Raw genomic sequence first — 21645 nt, forward strand, 5'->3', positions numbered from 1 at the left:
TTTCATTTGAAATGGCATTAATTGAACTGTAAAGGAAAGAAAGAAAGACTTCGCAGTGAAGGCTCAACTGGACAATTGGCAAAAGTTTCCCAGCAGAACATTGCATTGTCACAAGATGGTCGATGTTATTTAAATCTCCTGTCAGTGTTCATAATGTTGTGGCTGATCGGTACACGTACACCGATAGATCCTGAACCGATCGGCTCTGAGACTAGCGAAAGTATGAGCGCTCACTCTGCTCTTTTTCCGGAATACATCTAACCACATAAAGGTAGAACAGGGCAATACATACAAACAAAGTTTGAGAGACACTGGCAGTTTGAAAGGCAATGACAGCGTGTAGTCATTATCAATGGCCATTACATGTCTCTAAGGTAAAATAAAAATGTAGAGTTCAGACCGACGCGAGGGCAGAAGGGGGATTTCTACAGGTGTGATGCATCTTAACGTATAAGCGATCTTTTTCATGACGCACATTTTGCGCGAAACTCGATCTGGAAAGTTTAACGTGAAAGCGGACTATTTAGAGATGAGTAAAAAGGACAACGGTAAATCTACAATTACCTTTTATGTCGTGATGTTTCTGGCAGTAGAAAGCTGTATGGACTGTCCGATATCCGCATCGAGCGAACGACGCCCGTTAGATGTGAGAAAGTTGAGCTAAAATGCTATATTAGCTAACGTTAGCCGAGCTGACGTCGGTGTTTTTATGTGAGCCGACTGAAATGCGTCCACTTTTCCAAAATGACACTTTCTCTTTTAAATAGTTAAATCTTAAGCGCGACACCTAGGTAATGTTATATTATACAACTGTTGTTTAGGAAAGGAAAATAGTCTTGGTAAAGAGAAAACAGGCTAACTCACACACCGAGTTAAGTAACAGGGCAGCTAAGATGACAGGACATTATGACATATTATTAAAAGCATAACCGTCTAATTGTGATATCTGGTTGTGTTTCAGCTGTAATTAAGTTTAACGTCGTTTTAAATTGTAAATAAAAGTACAGATTCTGGTGCTGTCATTTGCAGGGGCGTCGGTCATCCTCGCCTACCTGAATGAGAAGAACCGTCCCTACAGCGCTCAGGATGTCTTCTGTAATTTACAGAAGCAGCATGGCTTGGGCAAAACGGTGAGATGAATCAAAATGACAGACTTACACCAATACGATGCTTGTGTTGCGTGTGTACAGCCTGCACTTAGTGATTGCATACTTGTTCCACCAGGCAGTGGTCAAAGCTGTGGAGCTGCTGGCTCTGGAAGGAAAGATAAAGGAGAAAATATATGGAAAGCAAAAGATCTATTTTGCTGATCAGGTTAGTGGATGGATCTGCATTGCTGTGAAACACACCGATCAACCACAACATTAAAACCACTGTCAGAAGAAATAAGTAACACTGACCTCTTGATGGCAGCAGTCATCCCCAGCAGGGGGGTGCTTTAGGAACAACTTAAAAAACAGCATAAGGTGTTGACCTGGCCTCCAAATTCACTAGATCCCAAACTGATCAAGTATCTGTGGGATGATCCACAGAGGCCCCTCCCCTCAACCCAGAGCCCCCCAGAAGGCCCATGTCCATTCCTTAATGAGTCACAGATTTTTTAGAGGCACGAGGGAGACCTACACAATATTAGGAAGGTGGTCATAATGTTATGTCTGATCGGTGCATATGCACATACTGAAAATGACCACTGCTGGGAATCTGTCCCTCAGGCCCAGTTCAAAGATGTGAACGATGCAGACCTGAAGGCCATGGACAGCCAGATCTCAGAGCTCAGTGCAGAGGTGCAGGCCCTCACCCAGAGCTGCAGACAGCTGGAATCAGGTGGAGTACACAGCTGACTCAGCAACTTGATTTTCTTTGTCACCTCACAGCATACGCACTTTGAGGCCTCGGGATGTTGCCATGGGATACAGAAATAAACACGCTCTCCGATGCACTTGTTTTTATGTGCGATAACAGAGCTGAAGGAGCTGAACAGCTCCCTCACGACGGAGGAAATGACATCGGAGATCCAAGAGTTAAAAGCGGAGTGTTCAGGGTACAGGACGCGCCTGGAGAAGATTAAGTCGGCCACAAACCACGTCACACCAGAAGAGAAAGAGAAGGTGCATTTGTGTTTTTCCCGTTGGTGCAAAATTTAATAGTGTTTACAATTTCCTGTACAGGAAGTTATGTTTTATATTGTTAATTCACAGGTTTATAAAGAGCGAGATGTTTACGTCAAAGAGTGGAAAAAAAGGAAGAGATTGGTAATATATACTTTAACATTTAAATATTGTGAAATTGTAGCAAATGTTTTGTATTTGGTATATTAGCAGGGTGCATTAGCATGGGAAGGCAGTCAGGAGCTTTATACACACACATGACCATGCTGTTGTGATTCATCTCTTTACGTGCGTCAGGCTTCAGACATGATGAACGCAATTCTGGAAGGGTATCCAAAGAGCAAGAAGGAGTTCCTGGTGAGTGGAAGAAACTAATCAAAGCCACTTTTCAAAACCTGCAATTCCTGCTACGGTCCATCTATAAACTCTATGCTCCTGTACAGGATGAAGTTGGAGTGGAGACTGATGAGGACTGTAAGGTGGTCGTCCCAAGCACTTGAACAAGAAGCCGTTAAGGAAATGCCTGAACCCCATGCTACATGTACATTATTTATGACCTTTCTTTTTGAACACATTTTATTGAATGTTGGAGAAAAAAATAATATCTGGAACTAATATGTTTTACAGAAGCAGTTAATCCAATTCTGACCTTACAATGGAAATGTCAGCTAATAATTAATTCAGCTAGAAATCTGCATTCTGTGTTGTTCTCGTGCACGTTCAGGTCAGCATGGATGGTTTTCGTGTGGCTTCAGTTATTACAGTGGATTTACTTTATTTTTCATCCTGCTTTGTACTTGTTTCTTTCCTTAAGTTATTAAATGTTCACAACTACGCAAAGGCTTATTTTTCTTAAAGAGGTTTTCCAAGCTCCTGAGCTGCACACAATGAGACCAGCTTTGTCCACTTCTGCTGTTGTCTTGCACACTTTATTTCCACATATTTCGAGTAAATTTAACTTAACATAAAACAGAAAATACCTTTCCTTATATAAGCTGACATCACTCTTGAAAAGGTGATATACATTCAGTATGCACTTTATTAGGTATAGCTGTTAAACCAAATACAATCAGAAACCCTCCCTGTTCAGCTGGACATGCCACCTTTACAAAGATGACACTTTTTAATGTATTCTGCTTGGAGGACATTAAAAACATCAACATAATGCAACCCAGTTTAAAACATTAGCTTTGAAAAGCACAATGCAGGGCTCAGCTGTGTTGGATTGGATAAACTGATAAAGTAGCCACTTAGTGTACATAGCTTTTACACATGAATTATAAAGAAAACAGCAACAATATTTCTGTGATTAAAGCCAAAGCAGAGAAGCGATTCTATGAAAACAAAACGGTGAAAGCCATCATTAATATGAGCTTCATCATCTGTTCTGAAATCACATTTTCACTGGGTACAGTGGAGCTGTAAACTCTCCACGGTTCTCACCAGGACCCTGTAAACTGGTGCAGTCCGGACTGAAGGCTTATATAAAGCAAGTGGTGGTGACACAGTGTGGAATGAGCTGCAACAGGAAACGCCAACAAACAGCATTTATCATGTGACTCGAAATCACTTGATGGAAAAACAACAGCAATCTGAAAGGTTCCTTAAAATCACTCACTTTGCATTTATCACCATCTCCCAAATAAACATGTAGGACATCGTGTATTTCAGCAGAATGGCTTCACATTGTGCGGCCACAGCGCCCTTTAATATGTATGTACACAAAGATCTCCCTTCTAACCCGCCTGTCGCGCATTAGGTTTCACAGCCGTGTTTATGTCAGCCTCATTTTTCTCAGACTAAAGACAGAACAGTTTGTTTCAGTCAAATCTCATTAGGCTACCTGTGTTTGAAGCTCCTGCTCGTTTTCTGACTTATTACTTTCGTTTCTGTCACACTTACTTGGACGATTGCTGTTGAGTTTTTTGAGCCGTGCAATCTCTGAACATTCCGGTCGAGAGATTTTGGCTCCTTTTTTTGTCATGCCATTACCTCTTTTATTCAACAACGCAACCATTGCCCAGCGGCTCCAAACTCACACTGTTTACACCAGGGACCGGCTGATCAAGCTGAAGCTGGCCAGCACCGGGAACCACAGCCAAAACAACAGCGGCACACATCCCTGCAGAAATCAGGAGGCGAGAATGCAGAGGGCTCAGAGAGAAGCGAGGGAAAAACAGCTGAGTCCAGGCAACAGGGACTGATGGATGTGAGGAGATACAAGTCTGATCTCCCTCCTGTCATCACGGCTATGTAAGACTGCTGACCAATATGATGGCTGTGCTTTCCCTGTGTGGATTTTTTAACTTTTTTTTCTGATTGTCCTGATAGCACAGTCAGGAGACATGTAATAGTAAAGAAACTGTTAAGGAGTCAATCAATGCTTGTGCTTGTGGAGTTCTTTGGATCAACATTAAGCTACAAAGCGATGGAAGGGAAGGGGTGGTGGGGACTCGTGAATTCTTTTCTGTAGCCTTTCTCCGTATGTCTATTAGTTAGACATACAGGCATCAGAAGAACAGTGAGAACAGTCTTCCTTATGAGACGTTCCCTAGTTATAGATGTGATTGATTTCAAAAGGGGTAACTCTTGTTACTGCAGACAGTGACAGCAACTGAAGGCACACTACATTTCCTCGTTTTAATTAAACCTCTATTCATTCACTTCTGCAGTTTTTCCCTGCATTTCCACGCAGAATAAGAGTAAAAAAAAAAAACAGTCAAATGTAGCTGAAAAACATTCAGCCATCTGTGTCTGTACACTTGAGAACGATCAATGTACACAATCAGAAAGAGCTCAGCAAGTGATCATTTCTTAAATACATAACCGCTCATTCCAACGCAGCTTTTCAGAGTGTGATGAGGTAATCCATTCGTAGCCTGGGAGTCACTGAGGAGCTGAAGTGAGTGTAAATACTGTGGCGTGGCCCGAGGCTGACAGAAGTTTTTACTCCACCCTGAGAGGCCAGAGCGAGCACAAAGTCTGTTTCTGAGAGCGAACCAGAAGTTCTCCCCTCGATCAATAAAGCTGACCGTTGAGCTGCCGGAGCACTCCAACGACAAATTCCCGCAGCGTCTAGGAAAGAACAGAAGATGCACACAAATTCTAATTATCTCATCACCAACAAAGCAACGCTTGCAGTTGTCATTATGTCCAATCAGTTATCCACAGTCCATCACAAATATTCACATATATACAGTACCTGTGGTTTGCAGTGCTCCTCAATCCAGCTGAAAACACAGGCAGACAGTTCTTGGAAGCTGCTCACTGAGACGGAGTTGCTGAAAGACTGGAACAGGGAGTCCATAATGCTCTGAAAGATGTTGAACTTGACCTGGTCAGACACCTGATCCTCTCCCTGCTGTGGGTTGTTCTGGTGGGCCTTCACTATGTGCTCATAATTCCTAAAAAGAAGAACGGACTCCATTTAGTGGCATTAGAAACGACCATGAATCATGGCATGCCACAGCTCTTTCATGAAGAATCACAGACGTTTTTCTGACACCCTTCATGGAGGGGCTTGCACTGCCACATTAAAAACCCAGAACAAAATCACAGCACTGATAATTCCTAACAATTTAACTCTGTTGCCTTCACCAGGTTTCCTCGTGTCAGGGTTACCATCAAAGCCTTTTTAACTCAACAGTTTTCAGTTTTCTCTCATTTTCCACGATCAGCATTTCTTTTTAAAAAACATCTTTTCATCTGAGTGGATTGTAGAACACTCATGTCTTTGAAATGCAAACAAGGCAGACAATTTTACAAGGACTCAGGGAGTTTCAGTTCACAAAAAAAAAGAAAAAAAAAAAAAGATGGCGTGTGAAGTACATTATGGAGCTTGACTGAGAAACTATCTCACGTTTTCATGATCTTAAGGGCCATCACTTCTTTCCTTAAGACGGAAACTTCCTCCTCTTGCTTCTTCTTTTCTTTATGAAGAAAATGGATGTAGTCGATTGCTAAAAATAAAGAAAAGCATCTATCAGAAATCTCTTCAGACAGAAGTACATTGCGAAAAAGAAATATCATCTTATGGGTGTTGTCCCTCCACCACTTACTTCCTCTTTTTCTCCTTTTAAAAAAAACAGCAGATGTAGACATACTTTATCTGCAGGATATTTTTTCCAGTATATTTTTCTTGTTTAATAATGTGAGCATGAAACACTATAGAGGTGTCCTAATTATGTGTCTGAGGGGGGATGACTAACAACGCTCCTTAGTGAAGGAACATCATAAAAAGCATCCATTAACCTATGAACTGGCAAGTGAGTGTACATTCAACAGCTCTGGCACGGGGTGATTTGACAAAGGAAATGATCCCTAAATAAATCTGGAAATGTGCACTCTTAAAGTTCTACGTGATATGTAGGGTGACCACTGTCAGCAGACAAAATTTCAAGTGTTTACAAAGGTTTTGTTGACTAGGTCTTACTTTTTTGCAGTATCGTAGCTTTGCTGATCTTCTGTGCTCCGACTGCAAACTCAGACTGCTGCTGGCAGGTTGGTACAATTGACTGAAGGTCATCATATCCTTTCTATCGTAACAAAAGCAAATAAAAGACACCTTAAACACCTGCGGATGGCTGATCTGAGATTATTCAGACCTATGCTTCTCACTGCATTCATACCTTGATAGCATCTCTACGCTTTTGCTCCGCTTGCGTGTGCGCTTGTCTCCGTCGATCCTTATAGGAGTCCTTATATGAAGTCTCATGCCTGTAGTCGCTGTCTTCATCATCTATTGGGAAACACATTGAGACTCACATTGCAGATGCTGCACAGTATCTACTGCCTCACTGACAAAATGCACAAGAAACCATTTTGTTTGTCCTCAGCATAATAAAAATGAATCTAATTTTGCTAGCCGGCCTGACACCAATTCTAATTCATCAGATTTCTTCCTGCGTTGACTTTCTCTGTTGAAAAAACACAGAGGACACTGGACTAGTTTTTTAATCCAAGTGGAAAAGTTAACTGACGCTTCAATCAAGTAATGACAATGCACTTTAAAACTGCCTGGATGAGAAAATATTGGACAGACAACACCTCAACAAACTCTGGTGACAGGATTTTAACAAAAGCTATTTAAAAAAAAATGGAACACAAGCAGACAGTGAATCTAATTAAACATGACTATAAAGTGCACACTCCTACATTAGTTTTTAAAGCTCTCTTAGTTTATCGTTATTTTCTATTAGAGTGCTCCACTAGATCAAAACAAGCACACTAAGTCCCACTGTACTAGCAAGACTGGTTTTTCTTTTTAGGAAGCAGGAAGCAAAAGCATTCTTGCATTTTTTTGAATACACATCTTTTATTTGGATGGAAAGGGATATCCAAAAGAGGACTGACTTTTCCAGAAACTCAACTTTGAAATAGTTGACAGAACTGAAACTTAATGAGTTTGTTACAAACACAATACCTGTATTTGGTACTGAAGAGGCACTTGTTGACCCGATGCTGTTAGCCCTGGACACAACGGTTCCCTTTCGGGCAGTTTCAGCAAAAAAACCTGGGAAGAAAGAAAGCAGTCAATAAACTAACATACAATTACTTTCACCTATATGATATGATAAGATTAATAAATGAAAAAAGACAACTTAGGAAGTGCCTGAATACTCACTGGGGTCAAAGCCACTGTCGCTGAAAGCGCCGTCTGTCTGCCGAGCCATCACGAAACAGAAGACGACAGAAAGAGAAAGAAACAGATAAAGGCTGTGAGGCTGGGATAACTGGGGGGAAATCTGTGCTGCCCTAAATATGTTGACAAAAGACCAACAGCCAGCTAGTCTAAACCCCCACTGAGCATTGCCCTGGTTTGCTCAATTTAAGTATACATGAGGGTAAAAGCTGTGGCAACTAACTCATTCACAGGTCTACCGTCGGTGTGATCTAGGGCAGTACAACACAATGCAGTACTTACTTTAATTTGTGATTCCCAAACTTCGACCCAGTTTTTCTAATGATTCCAACGGGAGAAAAAAAACTTTCAACACCGAGGCCTGCTTCATGGTTACAGTGTCACAGTGCAATAACTACTGGAGAAAAGGTGTCACTGGAACCATTATAAAACCAGGACCCAGGGCAAAACCTTACACTTGACCACTAAAAGGAAAAACTAAAAGATCATCAACTTTATTTAAAAGGGTCTGTGACATAACAACGGTTGGTAACTATGATTTTAACTGAGGTGTTAATTTACATGACCATAGCCAAGAGAGAGAGACACATGCCCAGTAGGGTATGTGTGCCCTGTCATTTTCTGATAGCAAATGAAACATTTCCTTAATCTGCACTCTTCAATAAATCTGCCCCTTTCTTTCAAATGAGCTTTTCAAGATGAAAAGATAAAAAGTACAGTTACTAAAGTTATATGTTGTGTGAGTGAAGATCTACTTTACACATCAGTGCCAAATGTGGAACACAATTTACGCGTTCAGGACGCTTTGTTTACTTAACTAGCTAGCTAGCTAGCTAGCTAACGTCAGCAAGCTAACGTTAGCTAGCTGCGGGGCTAACAAAGCCCCGTTGCCTCATAAAGTTAGCCACACTTTTACACAACACAGTGCATGTCACCTATCATTCTGCCACACACCAAAAGTAGGAATTAATTAAACAAAAAGTCGAGCTTGGTAAATGACAGATACTTACTTTCCAGTGGTCCTCCGGAGACGTTGTCGGGTCCGTCATTTTGGAATGCAAAACACTAATATAAGTGTTGCTTTCGAGGGCTTCACGTATATTTCGGTTACTTCTTCAAAAAGTTACGGAAAACGGAACCCTTACAAATGTAACAGTACTAAAGATTTCCGACGGATCCTGCCCATGGAAGTGAACCCTTTAATGATTCCTCTAGCACTGGACAAATTACTAGCATCTACTACAAACGTACTACCTCAATTAAACAAATCTACATATATTTATGCTTTGTTTGCTACTCAAATAACCGATGGAAAATGCTATATTTAGTGAATTCAGTATTCAGTAATTTTTGTTAGAGTGCCCATGTCCACTGTACTTATTTAAATCCGTCCTGGATTCAACAGGAATTTAATCTTGCGTTATCGTTGTAATAAAGCGCAATACCCGAGCATACTGTGAATGCAGCATTCTTTGATTGCAGTAGTTAGCTCCCGACACAAGGGGGCACTGGTTGCCAATTCTTGTTAAAACTGGATGCACCTGTACTTGACTGACACAAACAATCTGGCATCACGTCAAGAGAAAATATCAAAACAAGTGTAACCCCGGATTCAAGTTGAGCAGGCCTCGGCAGAATGGATAGATCCAGTGTTGAGAAAGTGATTTCGTGGTAAAGTGGGAACAAGTTTTCTTTGTGGGTTTGCTGTTTCATTTTACATGTGCACCTGCTGATCTGTTAAAATGTGTTAACTCAAACCTGGCACTTTGTGCTTTCTTTAATTCCTGTATCACCTTATCTCACTCATCATCCACCTACTGCATGCGTGATACGTGTAACGGTTACCATGTTTATCTTCCACCCTGTCCTCCACCCCAGGTTCTGTTGCTGTCATGCACAGGAAGTTACTCTTCTGCTTTTATGCTTCTGCGGTTTCAGTCTGTGTGACAGAGTGTTCACACTCCCCTCTCCTTCCTCTCAGAAACAGGCCTCCGTTCTAGAGGAGTTCTCGGTCAGCTAGTGCAGAGAATAGTCAGTGAGACATAGGTGGGCTGTTCTTAGGGTTCTCACTAGTCCTTAGAAGACGTATTGTCTTATTCGCAAAGGTACATGTAGACAGGGAGATTAATAAGAGGGCAAGCATGAGGACAACATACCTTTTTTCATCACCATCGCTTTCCTCAGGACCGAGGTGGATTTAGCAAACCAGAGACTTGATGTTCCTCCACTTGAAGGCCCAAGACTCCTGACTGATTTAAGCCTTCTTATTCTTGTCATTTGGAGTGATCACTTTTTCCCCCCTCTGCTTTGGAATACATTGTTTTTCTCAGGAGAAAAGGTTTGAGTAAAGCTTTCCCCCTGGATTACTTGTGGAGATTAGTGATGGGGAATGCGGCTGCAGGGGGTGTGGAGCATGAACCGGGTGAAGGCCGAGAGGCCAGGAACTCAGTCGGGGCAGCTCCAACCATGAGTGACCCAACACCAACCTTGCAGAAGAAGCAGCCGGCTCCCCCCAAACTTCCCATGCCACCAGAGGAGGAGCTGGAGGAGCGCTTCAATGTGGTGCTGGTGAGTTGGGACACGGCACACACCCTCACTGCATTTGAGCACACAGACATTATGCACATGGTTTTGTTGTAGAAGATAGAGGGATTATGCCAGTATAAAGCAAACACAACAAACTGAGTAATTTAAAGTTGTTAAAGTAACAAACAGCACTGAGTCCTGTTTGGACAAAAATTGCTCTCAGACTCATTTGGTGCCGCCAAAAACCCACTTTACGCAGACACAGGCTAAATATAATGTCAGCGTTTTTCCTTTTGTAGTCTCTCAATCTTTAGTAAGGTTAAAAGCCATTTGTTGTTTGGGTGGGTAAAGAGAGTCCAGGCCTACATAGAGACGTGTCATGTTGTTCACTCAAATGCTACCAACAGATTTCCCATCAACCAAAGAACTTATTTCCTTCTGTTTGATTTGAAAACGTCAAACTAGGAAGAGGGTAATTAGTGCATGCAAGGGCAGCTAGCCCCAAGGGGAAGTTGAGCAACACACTAGAGAGAGCACAGGACCGGAAAGCAACAGTTACACCACTCTTTCAGCAATCTTACAACAAGTCGGAAAGCATAAACCTTCACAATGAATACTTAGCATTTAAGCTATGGTAAAACATCAGGCGTTGAAACTTGCAGATCACAGACGCCCATAATCTTTGATCAGTAACATCTGCAAAATGTAAAGTCAGTTTTACCAAAGTTTTTACACTAAAAAAATTCTCAGGTTCTCTCATGAGATTGCTCAGTGCAGAAAAAAATATACATCATTCTTAGCTCTTTAACGTGCCACATGAGTATGACATCATGGTGTATGGGATGGATGAGCAGTCTTTGTGGCGTGAAGTGTCCACATAGTCTGCACATGTACTCTATTGATGAACTCACTTGCTCCGTCCATTTACCAGTAAATGGAAAACCAGTTTGGGTGCAGGGCTATCCACATATTCAGACTATGTGAAATAAAAACAGTTAGTTAGATATTTGACCCCAGAGGGCAGTTCCTCATAATCAGTCGAGTGTTTTTAAGGTACTGAAGCAGCATTTTAAGAATACCAGCAGCAAACCAAAACTGCCAACATCCATTTACCATTCCTAGTGAATGTGTGGCTTTAGGGTCCATTTCATAATCTCTGAGCAGTAAACCGTACAGCGTTCACACTAACAAAGATGGCCCGAGCTGCTTCTTGCCTACAGCAGCCTCTCAGCCCGTATGACCTCACTTCCCTTTTCAACAAAATACTCTCAATGTAAACTTTAGAGACGTGTCACTCCGTGAAGTGTCAGAACTGAGACTCTAAAGTTTGCATCACCAACAAGGAAAAGAGAAGTGGGCCGTCGTCATTTCTTAATGTAGGGAATTCATACTTGTGCTCATATGAGGGTATAAATGGCCGACTTGTGTTGCCGTAGTTTTGTTAAATTTTGTACCACCGTGCCGGCAGTAGAACCCCTCCCTTCCTCCAAGGACAAAGCTCCAACCTCTCTGCACCAACAGCAACGGCCCATTTCCGTTTCATCTCCCTTTCTCTTTTTTAAAACATATGAAAGGTAACCACAAGGCAGTACTTGAGAGCACACCCAGTGTCAGCTGACATGATTAGTCTGAGAATTTTATAATAATTAACATACTGAGTTAACCATTGATCACAGAACGCTCTAATTCTTTTTAAATGCCCGTGACTGGTCTCCAATCGTCCATTGACCAGTTCTGACTCTTTAAATAGAAGAGTAACCTTTAGATCTGGAGCCGAACCTTTCCCTGTAGGCTCAAGACAAATACACAAATTGAAATTGTCCTTTTTGGATGCTATCGTGCCAAACTTTTGGAAACTTTTGAGTCACTGAAACTTTGTGGAGGTGGGGGGTGTTCTTGGTCTGTGTAAAGTTCTCCTACCGAAGAGTTCATAGAAATACCATGTGCAGTTTGTAACATAAAAGGATGTCATGATGTTATAAATCCTACAAGGAAGTTGAGGCGTGAACGAACACCGTCGCAGTCTATGCCAAAAATGTAAAAATAATACAGAAACTATTATTAAAGGAGTAAGTATTAGAGAGAAGTCTTTAGTAAAGACTGTATTCTGTGAATTCTGACATATTAAGGCTTTCACCCGATAAATTAAAGGACAAAAATGTGACATTTGACGTACATGGTATCTAGTGACAACCGCCAGTACATACATGTAAACACTGAGTCATGTGTGCCCCCAGCAGGTTGTCACCACCCTTCCGTTTAACACTGAAAGCGCATTTGTGGTTTTCAGCATTTGAATATTGTTGCATAAGCAGGAAAGACGACAACAAAAAAAAAAATTACAACATGGTGTTTGATATTTGAGCGCCGATGACATCGTGAAGATGCAGTGTGACAAATGTGAAATGTGTGTATCTTGTTTCTTTGAGTCCATTTGAACACTTCACACAGTCCATTAAATGATCTGTTCTCTCTCTCTCTTTCAGAGCTACATGAACTTGCCCCCAGATAAACTGAAGCTGTTGAGTCAATATGACAATGACAAGAAATGGGAGTTGGTCTGTGATCAGGTAAGATGGACGGCTGATAATGAGCTGGTTTCACTGTGAAACCTCAACATACGTCAGGGTTGTTGCACCGACACAGAGTTGACAACGAGTGCATAAACGCCCTAAGAGGATAGTCTGTGTGGTACAGAGCAGAGTGCAGGGTGAAACCTCATAGCACAGTTTCTGTGGTGGCATTTGGCGTCGGCATGGAAACAGGGTGCATGTTTTATTTACTAGCTCAGGCGAGAATAGCATCGCATGCTGCATGCGCTGGTGAATGTGCATCTCGCCCGGTCATGGTTTCAGGCTGCTTATAATATTAACTCAGTCGAAAATATGCTTTGACTCTGACTCTGTGTGAAACATTCTCCCCCAGGAGCGTTTCCAAGTGAAAAGCCCGCCGTCCACTTACCTGCTCAAGATCAAGAGCTTCTACCAGGACCAAGGAGGGGTGTCCCGTAGGGTCAGTGGATTGCATCATCTCCTTCTCATATTTAACACGTCTACGTTTTCTACGGACGCACTGATGCACTGACCTTGATCTCCTCTGTTTCTGTAGTCAAAGAAGAGAATTCAAGATGCCACCAAGGTCCTCAAGGATTTGGAGATATCCCTTCGAACCAATCACATTGGGTGAGCATGCCAAAATGTTTTTATTTAAATATAGTCTTCTTCAAAAATGTAATCTCCGTGGGATTTTTTTTATGTTGCTTCTGTTGGTTTGTAAGGTGTTCCTTATGTGTAAGCTCATCTGTTAGCAACATTTACTGAAGGTGCAACATGTTGAGTTTTCTCGCAAACAAGGTGCTATTTACATCCACTGCCTCCTGAAGAGTGGTTTTGAAGAATTGAAAAAGCAGCCGATTCAAAAGGGGCAGACACGTGGCGAGTCAGTGGTACTGGGGTGGGCGGATGACGCCCAGCTAGCTTCCTGTCAGCTGCACCCACCTGTCACTCCAGGCTGTCACGCCCTTAATTTGCATCGTAGTGCACGCATTTGGATTTTTTGCGCCATAGCACCTCTAGTGGTCAAAAACTCTATAGTGTACCTTTAAGTGTGTGATCAAATATTGAGGTCATTATAATGATTAATGGTCAGTTTTTTGGTGTACTTATCCCTAGATAAGGTTAAAAAAGGGCCATTAAACTGGCTTAGTCATAGCAGTTACACAAACAAAAGTCATCGTTAGACCAAGATTGAGTAATTTTGCCTTTCTAAAGAGTCATTCCACGTGCTTCATTTTTATTTGGGTCTTTTTGCAGATGGGCGCAGGAGTTTCTCAATGATCAGAATAAAGGTTTGGACGTTCTGGTGGAATACCTGTCCCACGCACAGAGCGACACCTCGTGAGTGCCGACGGTGAATGAAAACTAACGGAGCTCCTCCGGTGGAAGTGTTTGTTCTCACCAAGGGTCTGCGCATTGCAGGTTCGACGTGGAGACCGTGGAGAACGGCGGCACCCTGTCGGACAGAGGGAAGTCGGCGGAGAGGTCCATGGAGGATCTGACCAAGAGCTCCGGCGGCACTCATTCACACGGGATGTCCAGAGCCGCACGTGCACTGACTGTAAGGTAAGAAGCTGAGGACGTGCAAGCCCCGGATGTTCTAAAAAGGAACCTGGAGCACCTACACTGGTACTGTATATTCAGAAAATAGAACTATGCAAAGCAGAAGTGGTGTGATGGGGGAGTTCTGCTGTGCCACAGAAGTCTATAGATACCGGTCATTTTCTTAGAGAGCTGTGTCAGACTGAGCCTTTCTGTTTGTAAGTCACTAGTAAATGATTCAGTCATTGTATCAGTGGCACAAACACTCTCATAAATAGTACCTCTAATTGAGAAGGAGAAGAGATTAACTCCGTACGAACAAATAGTGCAGCTTTTGCACCTAATGAATAGCCATTTCTTGTTATCACATATAGACATCTGTTCTCGCTGTCGGTTTAATTTCACGGATATCCTTCTGCTGCATAGTTCCTCTTGAAACAGACTACCGTGACAAATACCTCCGTTTCTCACGCTCTTCTTCACTCACATGCCTTTTTCTTTTTTGGGTATTTCATTTTCCTTTGCGCCTGATGCCACAATCGAGCTGTCAGGCTGACACAATGGTTGTCCACTAGAAGTCACAGTCGCAACTGCCAAGTGTGCCCAAAGCTGTTCCGCGTGTGTGTCATCGGTTCGAGGCCTAGAACATTTGCGCGCACAGAGGCCTCTTTTCCGTCGCCTTCACATGTCCACACACTTCTTATCCCTTTGCAGAATAACCAACACTCTGGGGAGCAAGAAGAAGGCCCATGTATCCATTCAGAGGGATGATGTGCATGTGTGCATAATGTGTCTGCGAGCCATCATGAACTACCAGGTAGAGTCTGAACGTGCTGTCAGTCTGAACTCATTGAAACATTGCCAATGAGAAGGAGATTACTTGTTATTTTGTCACGTATAAATGTCTTCCCTCTGCTTTCAGTCTGGTTTTAACCTGGTGATGACTCACCCGCGCTGCGTGAACGAGATCGCCCTCAGTCTCAACAGCAGGAATCCCAGGTGAGTGCATTTGGGTGTGAGACAAAGAGTGTGTTACCTGTCTTCCTGCATCAGTCTCTAACCCCCCCCTCCCCGACCCACCTTCCTCCCGTCCTCTGCCCGGACAGGACCAAAGCTCTGGTCTTGGAGCTGCTAGCTGCCGTGTGTCTCGTCAGAGGAGGACACGACATCATTCTCTCTGCTTTTGACAACTTCAAAGAGGTGATCTCATTATTCTTTTTTAATGGTAATTTCACCACATTGCAATGGTCTCATTCGACCCGGTCTGTTCTAGACTTTCCCTTTTTTTCTGTTAGTCATCGTATGAGACACATTCCACCTCTCACATGCACCGTGGCCCTAACTTTAGCTCGTGTATAACAGTCATGCATGTGTGCGTAACTCTAATCTCAAGTGAACAATAGCGAGGTGGACAAATACAGTAATAGATATCAGGAAAAATACACTTTGCATTCATGCCCCAATATGCAACAATTAAAATGCATATCTGCGTTCTTATTTTCTTTTCTTTCTCAGGTGAGCAGAGAAAGGAACCGCTTTGAGAAGCTGATGGAGTACTTCATCAATGACGACAACAACATTGACTTCATGGTAGGACCACGCATTTATGAGCCGTGTCGCTGGATGCAGATGCACCAAAGAGCTGTGTAAAAAGATGTAACTGAGACGTACCTGTCTTTGTGTTGTTGTTGTTTTTTTTCTGCAGGTGGCCTGTATGCAGTTCATAAACATCGTGGTCCATTCAGTGGAGAACATGAACTTCCGTGTTCATCTGCAGTACGAGTTCACTCACCTTGGATTAGACAAGTATCTAGAGGTAAGTACAAAACACAGAACAGTTTGGGGGGGGGGGGGGGGGCCTTCATCACATTCCTATAATATGTCATTATTGTTTGTTGTGTGTTAGAGTCTGAAGCAAACGGAGAGCGAGAAGCTGCAGGTCCAGATCCAGGCCTACCTGGACAACGTGTTAGACGTGGGAGCTCTGCTGGAAGACGCCGAGAACAGAGGAGGGGTGCTGGAGCATGTGGACGAACTACAACATCACAACACACAGGTCAGCCACAAAAAAAAGAAAGAAAGAAGTGGAGGGGGAAAAAAAAGATCTTGATGCTACAGAGTAGTGTATAAAGGGACGTTAAAGCAACGTTGTCCGTGTGTTGTTTCAGCTGAATGTCCGGCTCGAGGAGATTGCGAATCAGACCGGGGAGAGAATCGCTGAACTTGAGACTCAGCTCATGCAGGCCACCAAGGAGACCGAGCTGCTCAAAGTAAGTGCCGCTTCATGACATGCACAATGGTTAATGGGCGTAATTAGCCCAGGAAGGTGTGGAATCATCACAGTAATTTGTTTAAATTGGACCATAAGGGTGGCAGTTTCATTTAGTTTAATAATCTTAATATAACCGTTAAAAACAAATGATCTTCACCGCAAAGTAAAAAAGATGAGTGTATTTGCATGTTAGCAGTGTAATTTCTGGGGGTGATGATTGCAGTCACTCTACCTCATTCGTACAGACTGAAATGTTAAATGAAGCCTGCCTGAAACAGACAATCCAGTGTAGATGAGCCTTAGTGATGTAGCTTGGTGATGGTTCTTTAATCATGCTGACATTTTTGGTTTTCACGCCAAGACCTACAAGACAAGCTGTCATGACCTTTTGCCCACACGTGCAAAACAAGTTTGTTCAAACTTGTGATCTCCTAACATGTCATCTAGCGCCCCCACATGGTCAACACGTTTTTTTGTTTGTTTTTTTTACCTAATATTGTTGACGTCACGTTAAAGCGTGTTTCCGTATTCATGTTTGTGTCTCGCAGGAAAGCTTGAGAGAGTCGTGCTCCCAGGTGAGTGCTTTGCAGCAGAGAGAAAGAGAGCGGGAGCTGGACAGAGAGAGGGAGAAGGACAGGGAGCGTCTGAGCACCACCGCCCCCCAGGCCACCACCTCGGAGCTGGAGCAGAAGATCCAGGAGCTGCAGGACAAGGGGTTAATCCGACTGGGCCGCAGCGCCTCAGGAGGCCTGGACATCCAGGTTGTGCCCGTCACGGTGGTTGAATACGTCCAAAGCCCAGCCTCAGCTACCCAACCCAGCAGCCCAGTCGCTACAGATTCTGGCCCCCCAGCATCCAGCCTCCCTGCCTCTGTTCCTCCCCCTCCCCCACCCCTTCCTGGTGCTTCAGAGCAGATTGTCCCTCCTCCACCTGCGCCTCCACCTCCAGGTTGTGGTGTTGCACCCCCACCTCCACCTCCCCCACCTCCCCCACCTGGTGTCGGGGCTCCACCCCCACCTCCTCCTCCTCCTCCCCCGCCCGGTGCTGGACCCCCACCTCCTCCTCCCCCACCTGGTGCTGGACCACCACCTCCGCCGCCACCGCCCGGCTGTGGACCACCTCCGCCGCCTGGTTGCGGACCCCCACCGCCTCCTGGAGCACCAAACAGTCTATCAGGTGAGACGGTGACAGAAAGTGTCATGAGTTGATGCTGGCAGTGGAATAATGGTGATCCGGTTTGTTTGACCGTTGGTCTTGTGTTTCTGTTCCCCCCCCCAGGGCTTAAGAGCAAGAAGCCCATTCAGACCAAGTTCAGGATGCCGTTGTTGAACTGGCAGGCTTTACAACCCAACCAAGTGTCAGGCACAGTCTTCAACGAGCTAGATGATGAGCAGATCTTAGGGGTAAGGTTGTTTATCTTCAATTTTCCTCACCACATCCTGATGGAAAATGTATGTTCCAGATTTTCATCTTCCCCATTTCTGCCTCTCATTCTGTCTACATCAGGAGTTAAACATGGAGATGTTTGAGGAACAGTTCAAGACGAGAGCTCAGGTGAGTGCAACTGACCGGCCCGCAGTCAAGAAGAAGACACCCCAGAAGGCTCCCAGCAAAACATCTTTGATCGACCCCAACAAGGCCAAGAATCTGGCAATCACCCTTCGCAAGGGAGGAATGAGCCCCTCTGATATCTGCACTGCCATAGAGACGTATGTGCTTCTGTTGCATGACTGACCTCTCTGAGCTGTCCTCCTCGTAAAGAGACTCATCCTAACCCTTGTTTGTACAGGTATGACCAGCAGTCTTTGTCCGTTGACTTCCTGGAATTGCTTGAACACTTCATCCCATCGGACTTCGAGATGAAGCTCTTGGTTAACTACGAGAAAGATGGCCGTCCGTTGGAGGAGCTGACTAACGAAGACCAATTTATCTTGCGCTTTGGGAAGATTCCTCGTCTGAACCAGCGAATAAACACTCTCACTTTCATGGGCAACTTCCCTGAGACCGTGAAACGCCTGCAGCCGGTCAGTTTGTTGGACTCATTGTAACTTGGGCTAGGATAGGGTTTAAATAGATGTACTGATTTTGTTTTTACGTCGTTTACAGCAACTGAACTCCATCATTGCCGCATCCATGTCCATCAAGTCTTCAGACAAGCTCAAAAAGATCTTAGAAGTAAGTAAAGCAGAACACAAATGCTGATGCATACTCCAGATTTTTTTGACTTTGACAGTGACCGCATGTTTTCCCTTTCAGATCGTTCTCGCCTTCGGTAACTATATGAACAGCAGTAAGAGAGGTGCCGCCTACGGCTTCAGGCTGCAGAGTCTGGACCTTGTAAGTAGAATTTGTTAGCAGATGTATCTCTTAACTTCAAGAAACTTTAAATCATCTTTGTTACTGTCTCTACATTTCAGCTCTTGGAGACCAAATCCACCGACCGCACACAGACGCTACTTCACTTCATCACCAACATCATCCAGGATAAATACCCCGACCTGGTCAACTTCCACACTGACCTGCACTTTGTTGACAAGGCAGCCCTTGGTACATGCACACTCTCAAGCTGAGGAGTTAGGCCTCTTGTTACTTAATTTGGGAATGTATTAGAACTCCTTTCTGTTTCCTTGCTAGTATCCCTGGACAGCATTCTTCAAGGCATCCGCTCATTAGAGAGAGGAATGGAGATGACCAAAAAGGAGTTCCTGGTGCAGGATGACTGCCCTGTGTTGAAGGAGTTCATCAAGACAAACAGTGAACAGCTGGATTCTTTGATCAAGGACAGCAAGACGGCACAGGTTAGCATGTAACTCAGATCGAACTCAAATACTACTCGGCAAAACGTCTTGTCACATTCTTATACACATATATTCGCCATGCTCTGTCTAGGAGGCGTACGGTTCTGTGGTGGAGTACTTCGGAGAGAACCCCAAAACCACGCAGCCTTCCATGTTTTTCCCCATGTTTGGGCGCTTCATAAAGGCCTATAAGGTGAGTGTGTGAGATTTCTGATGTGCACTGATCAGCCACAACATTAAAACCACTGACAGGAGAAGTAAATAACATTGATCGTCTTGTGACAATTCAGTGTTTTGCTGGGAAACATTTGGACCTGGCATTCGTGTGGATGTTACTTAGACATGTAGCACCCACCCAGACCAGTTGGAGCAATGACTGTCAGCAGCCTTCCCCAGCAGGATGCAGCCTGACACAGACACACACACAAAAACTGTTTAGGAACAATTAAAAAAAAAAACATGAAAAACAGCACAAGGTGTTGATCTGGCCTCCATCTTCACTAGATCCCAAACTGATCAAGTGTCTGTCATTTCTGGGAGTGGACACGTAGAGGTGGTATCATTTTAGTGCACTGCTTAGTACTGACATCCAAGGCCTATGTACAGCCTAACTAAACTAAGCTGTCTTTTGATTGAACACAGACAGCACAGCAAGGGATTCAGCAGAAAAAGAAAATGGAGGCTGACGCCCGTGAGGTGAAAGAGTCGCCATCTCCAAACAAAGCTGGATCTCAAAAGGTATGACATGAAGGGTTCAATGTTAAGGGATTTGTGTTAATCTATAGGCGTCGTTGTAGCTTATGAGAACATTTCTAAAAACAAATGTGTCTAAAATATTACAGTCTCTCAGGAGGTAAATGGCTTTTATTTCTTGGAACATTTTTCAAGGGCCCCATGATGCCTAAGATGCCTCAGATGGACCTGATAGCAGAACTGAAGAAGCGGCAGGTGAAGCCGCCGGTACGCGAGGGGAAGGACGGTGCTCTGGAGGACATCATCACAGGTACAAGGAGACGCATAGATACGTTTCAAGCTTGCATGCTGAGTGTTTGATGTTTAAATGTGGGTAAAATCCTACCTCCATCTCAGCATTCCCTTCCTTGCTTCCTCCACAGACTTGAGGAACCAACCATACAGGCGGACAGATGGTCGCCGGCCTGCGCAGCGCCAGGACACTTAAGCCACTTCTGGTTCAAGAATTTTTAAAAAACTTTTTTAAACAAATGTTAACTGGAATCACATTCAGGCATATTAACAAGCTTTAAAATGTGCTGTACTGTAAATACAATATATCCAAATATCAAATGGCTTTGTGTATTAACGACATTTTAGCTTGTGTTTGTTTTGTAAATAGATTAAGTTGGAAATGTTTTTAATAGTCAGTCCATGAATTTGATTCCGTATCTTTACCTAAAAAATATATTTTGTATGCTCTAAATTTATAAACCAATTGAAATGTTTAACTTTTTAAAATAAACTATTTTTTAATCGTTCCACGTGTGCGAGGTTTGGTCTAACACAGAGTCCAACATGAAGCAAGATCAGACGCCACGACTGTACAAGAGAGCTGCACTTTATTGGACACACAATCACAGCAAAGTATGTACAAAAGGAGGCAGGTGCAACTGCCTGCTGTCTTCTCACAGGAAAAACACACACATTTCTCACAGGATATCATGGCATCCACACTGATAAATTAGTATCTCCAGTATCAGTAGGCTTTTAGATTTATATATCATTATATTATAGATCTATTTTCTGTATTATTTTTGTTCTTATATCACACTACTCTACAAATGGGAGAATCACTCTGTGGAAAGAGTACACCATCGCTGGTGAGCTTCTCTGGTTGGGGTGCGTTCAAGCATTCTGGATCCTAGACGTTCACCACTCTCCGCCACTATCGTCACACGACGTCACAGTAAAGACTGAACATGCCTGCGTCACAGATACCAAAATAATGTCTCATTCTTCATGTTGCAAACCTCTAAAACGTACAACCACTCCTCTCTTTCTTTCTCATTTTATTTTTTTTGAGAAAACAAGTAGACAACTTTTATTATTATTATTATTATTAATTTTTTTAAATCAACTGCACCGTGCGATTGCTTGAGACTATACATGCATTGTTTTGTATATACCTTTGTACCCATCGTCATAGTTTGTTAATGAAACATTTTCTTTTGGACATAACAATTTGTTG

At 43.4% G+C, this 21645-nt stretch overlaps 3 protein-coding genes across 3 annotated transcripts; 2 read left to right on the plus strand and 1 right to left on the minus strand.

The window, feature by feature from the left end:
• Nucleotides 1-350: 350 nt before the first annotated feature.
• Nucleotides 351-2856, plus strand: psmc3ip (PSMC3 interacting protein). The gene is made up of 8 exons (XM_084570148.1): nucleotides 351-548; nucleotides 1030-1130; nucleotides 1225-1314; nucleotides 1713-1824; nucleotides 1963-2108; nucleotides 2199-2252; nucleotides 2406-2465; nucleotides 2552-2856. Exons 1-8 carry the CDS (start codon nucleotides 467-469, stop codon nucleotides 2606-2608), a joined length of 702 nt encoding a protein of 233 aa, XP_084426274.1. The 5' UTR covers nucleotides 351-466; the 3' UTR covers nucleotides 2609-2856.
• Nucleotides 2857-3027: 171 nt separating this feature from the next.
• On the minus strand, nucleotides 3028-8924 carry mlx (MAX dimerization protein MLX). Its single transcript, XM_084570147.1, has 8 exons — nucleotides 8760-8924; nucleotides 7732-7768; nucleotides 7531-7620; nucleotides 6737-6846; nucleotides 6541-6643; nucleotides 5968-6067; nucleotides 5311-5512; nucleotides 3028-5183 (listed from the first exon to the last, which is right to left on the minus strand). Exons 1-8 carry the CDS (start codon nucleotides 8796-8798, stop codon nucleotides 5127-5129), a joined length of 738 nt encoding a protein of 245 aa, XP_084426273.1. The 5' UTR covers nucleotides 8799-8924; the 3' UTR covers nucleotides 3028-5126.
• A 296-nt stretch (nucleotides 8925-9220) lies between these two features.
• On the plus strand, nucleotides 9221-20935 carry fmnl1a (formin-like 1a). The gene is made up of 26 exons (XM_084570142.1): nucleotides 9221-9420; nucleotides 10080-10317; nucleotides 12762-12845; nucleotides 13201-13287; nucleotides 13384-13457; nucleotides 14088-14171; nucleotides 14253-14396; nucleotides 15087-15189; nucleotides 15295-15371; nucleotides 15479-15572; nucleotides 15888-15962; nucleotides 16078-16188; nucleotides 16279-16428; nucleotides 16541-16642; nucleotides 17193-17820; nucleotides 17923-18047; nucleotides 18151-18353; nucleotides 18434-18668; nucleotides 18751-18819; nucleotides 18901-18981; nucleotides 19062-19191; nucleotides 19279-19442; nucleotides 19534-19635; nucleotides 20085-20180; nucleotides 20331-20445; nucleotides 20558-20935. The coding sequence occupies exons 1-26, from the start codon at nucleotides 9386-9388 to the stop codon at nucleotides 20620-20622; spliced, it is 3471 nt and encodes a 1156-aa protein (XP_084426268.1). The 5' UTR covers nucleotides 9221-9385; the 3' UTR covers nucleotides 20623-20935.
• The last annotated feature ends 710 nt before the right edge of the window (nucleotides 20936-21645 follow it).

The sequence above is a fragment of the Chelon labrosus genome (genome assembly GCF_963514085.1).
Source record: "Chelon labrosus genome assembly, chromosome: 21".
NCBI lineage: Eukaryota > Metazoa > Chordata > Actinopteri > Mugiliformes > Mugilidae > Chelon > Chelon labrosus.

Excerpts from the sequence above, each read along its gene's own strand:
- psmc3ip (XM_084570148.1), top strand. The coding sequence starts at position 467 with ATGACGCACATTTTGCGCGAAACTCGATCTGGAAAGTTTAACGTGAAA. Across the intron at positions 1,315-1,712 it reads AGATCTATTTTGCTGATCAG|GCCCAGTTCAAAGATGTGAA; the intron begins GTTAGTGGATGG and ends TCTGTCCCTCAG. Across the intron at positions 2,109-2,198 it reads CACCAGAAGAGAAAGAGAAG|GTTTATAAAGAGCGAGATGT; the intron begins GTGCATTTGTGT and ends GTTAATTCACAG.
- mlx (XM_084570147.1), bottom strand. The coding sequence starts at position 8,798 with ATGACGGACCCGACAACGTCTCCGGAGGACCACTGGAAA. Across the intron at positions 5,513-5,967 it reads GCCCTTAAGATCATGAAAAC|GAATTATGAGCACATAGTGA; the intron begins GTGAGATAGTTT and ends TCTTCTTTTTAG. Across the intron at positions 5,184-5,310 it reads AGGAGCACTGCAAACCACAG|ACGCTGCGGGAATTTGTCGT; the intron begins GTACTGTATATA and ends GTTCTTTCCTAG.
- fmnl1a (XM_084570142.1), top strand. The coding sequence starts at position 9,386 with ATGGATAGATCCAGTGTTGAGAAAGTGATTTCGTG. Across the intron at positions 14,397-15,086 it reads GCACGTGCACTGACTGTAAG|AATAACCAACACTCTGGGGA; the intron begins GTAAGAAGCTGA and ends ATCCCTTTGCAG. Across the intron at positions 18,820-18,900 it reads AGCTCAAAAAGATCTTAGAA|ATCGTTCTCGCCTTCGGTAA; the intron begins GTAAGTAAAGCA and ends TTTCCCTTTCAG.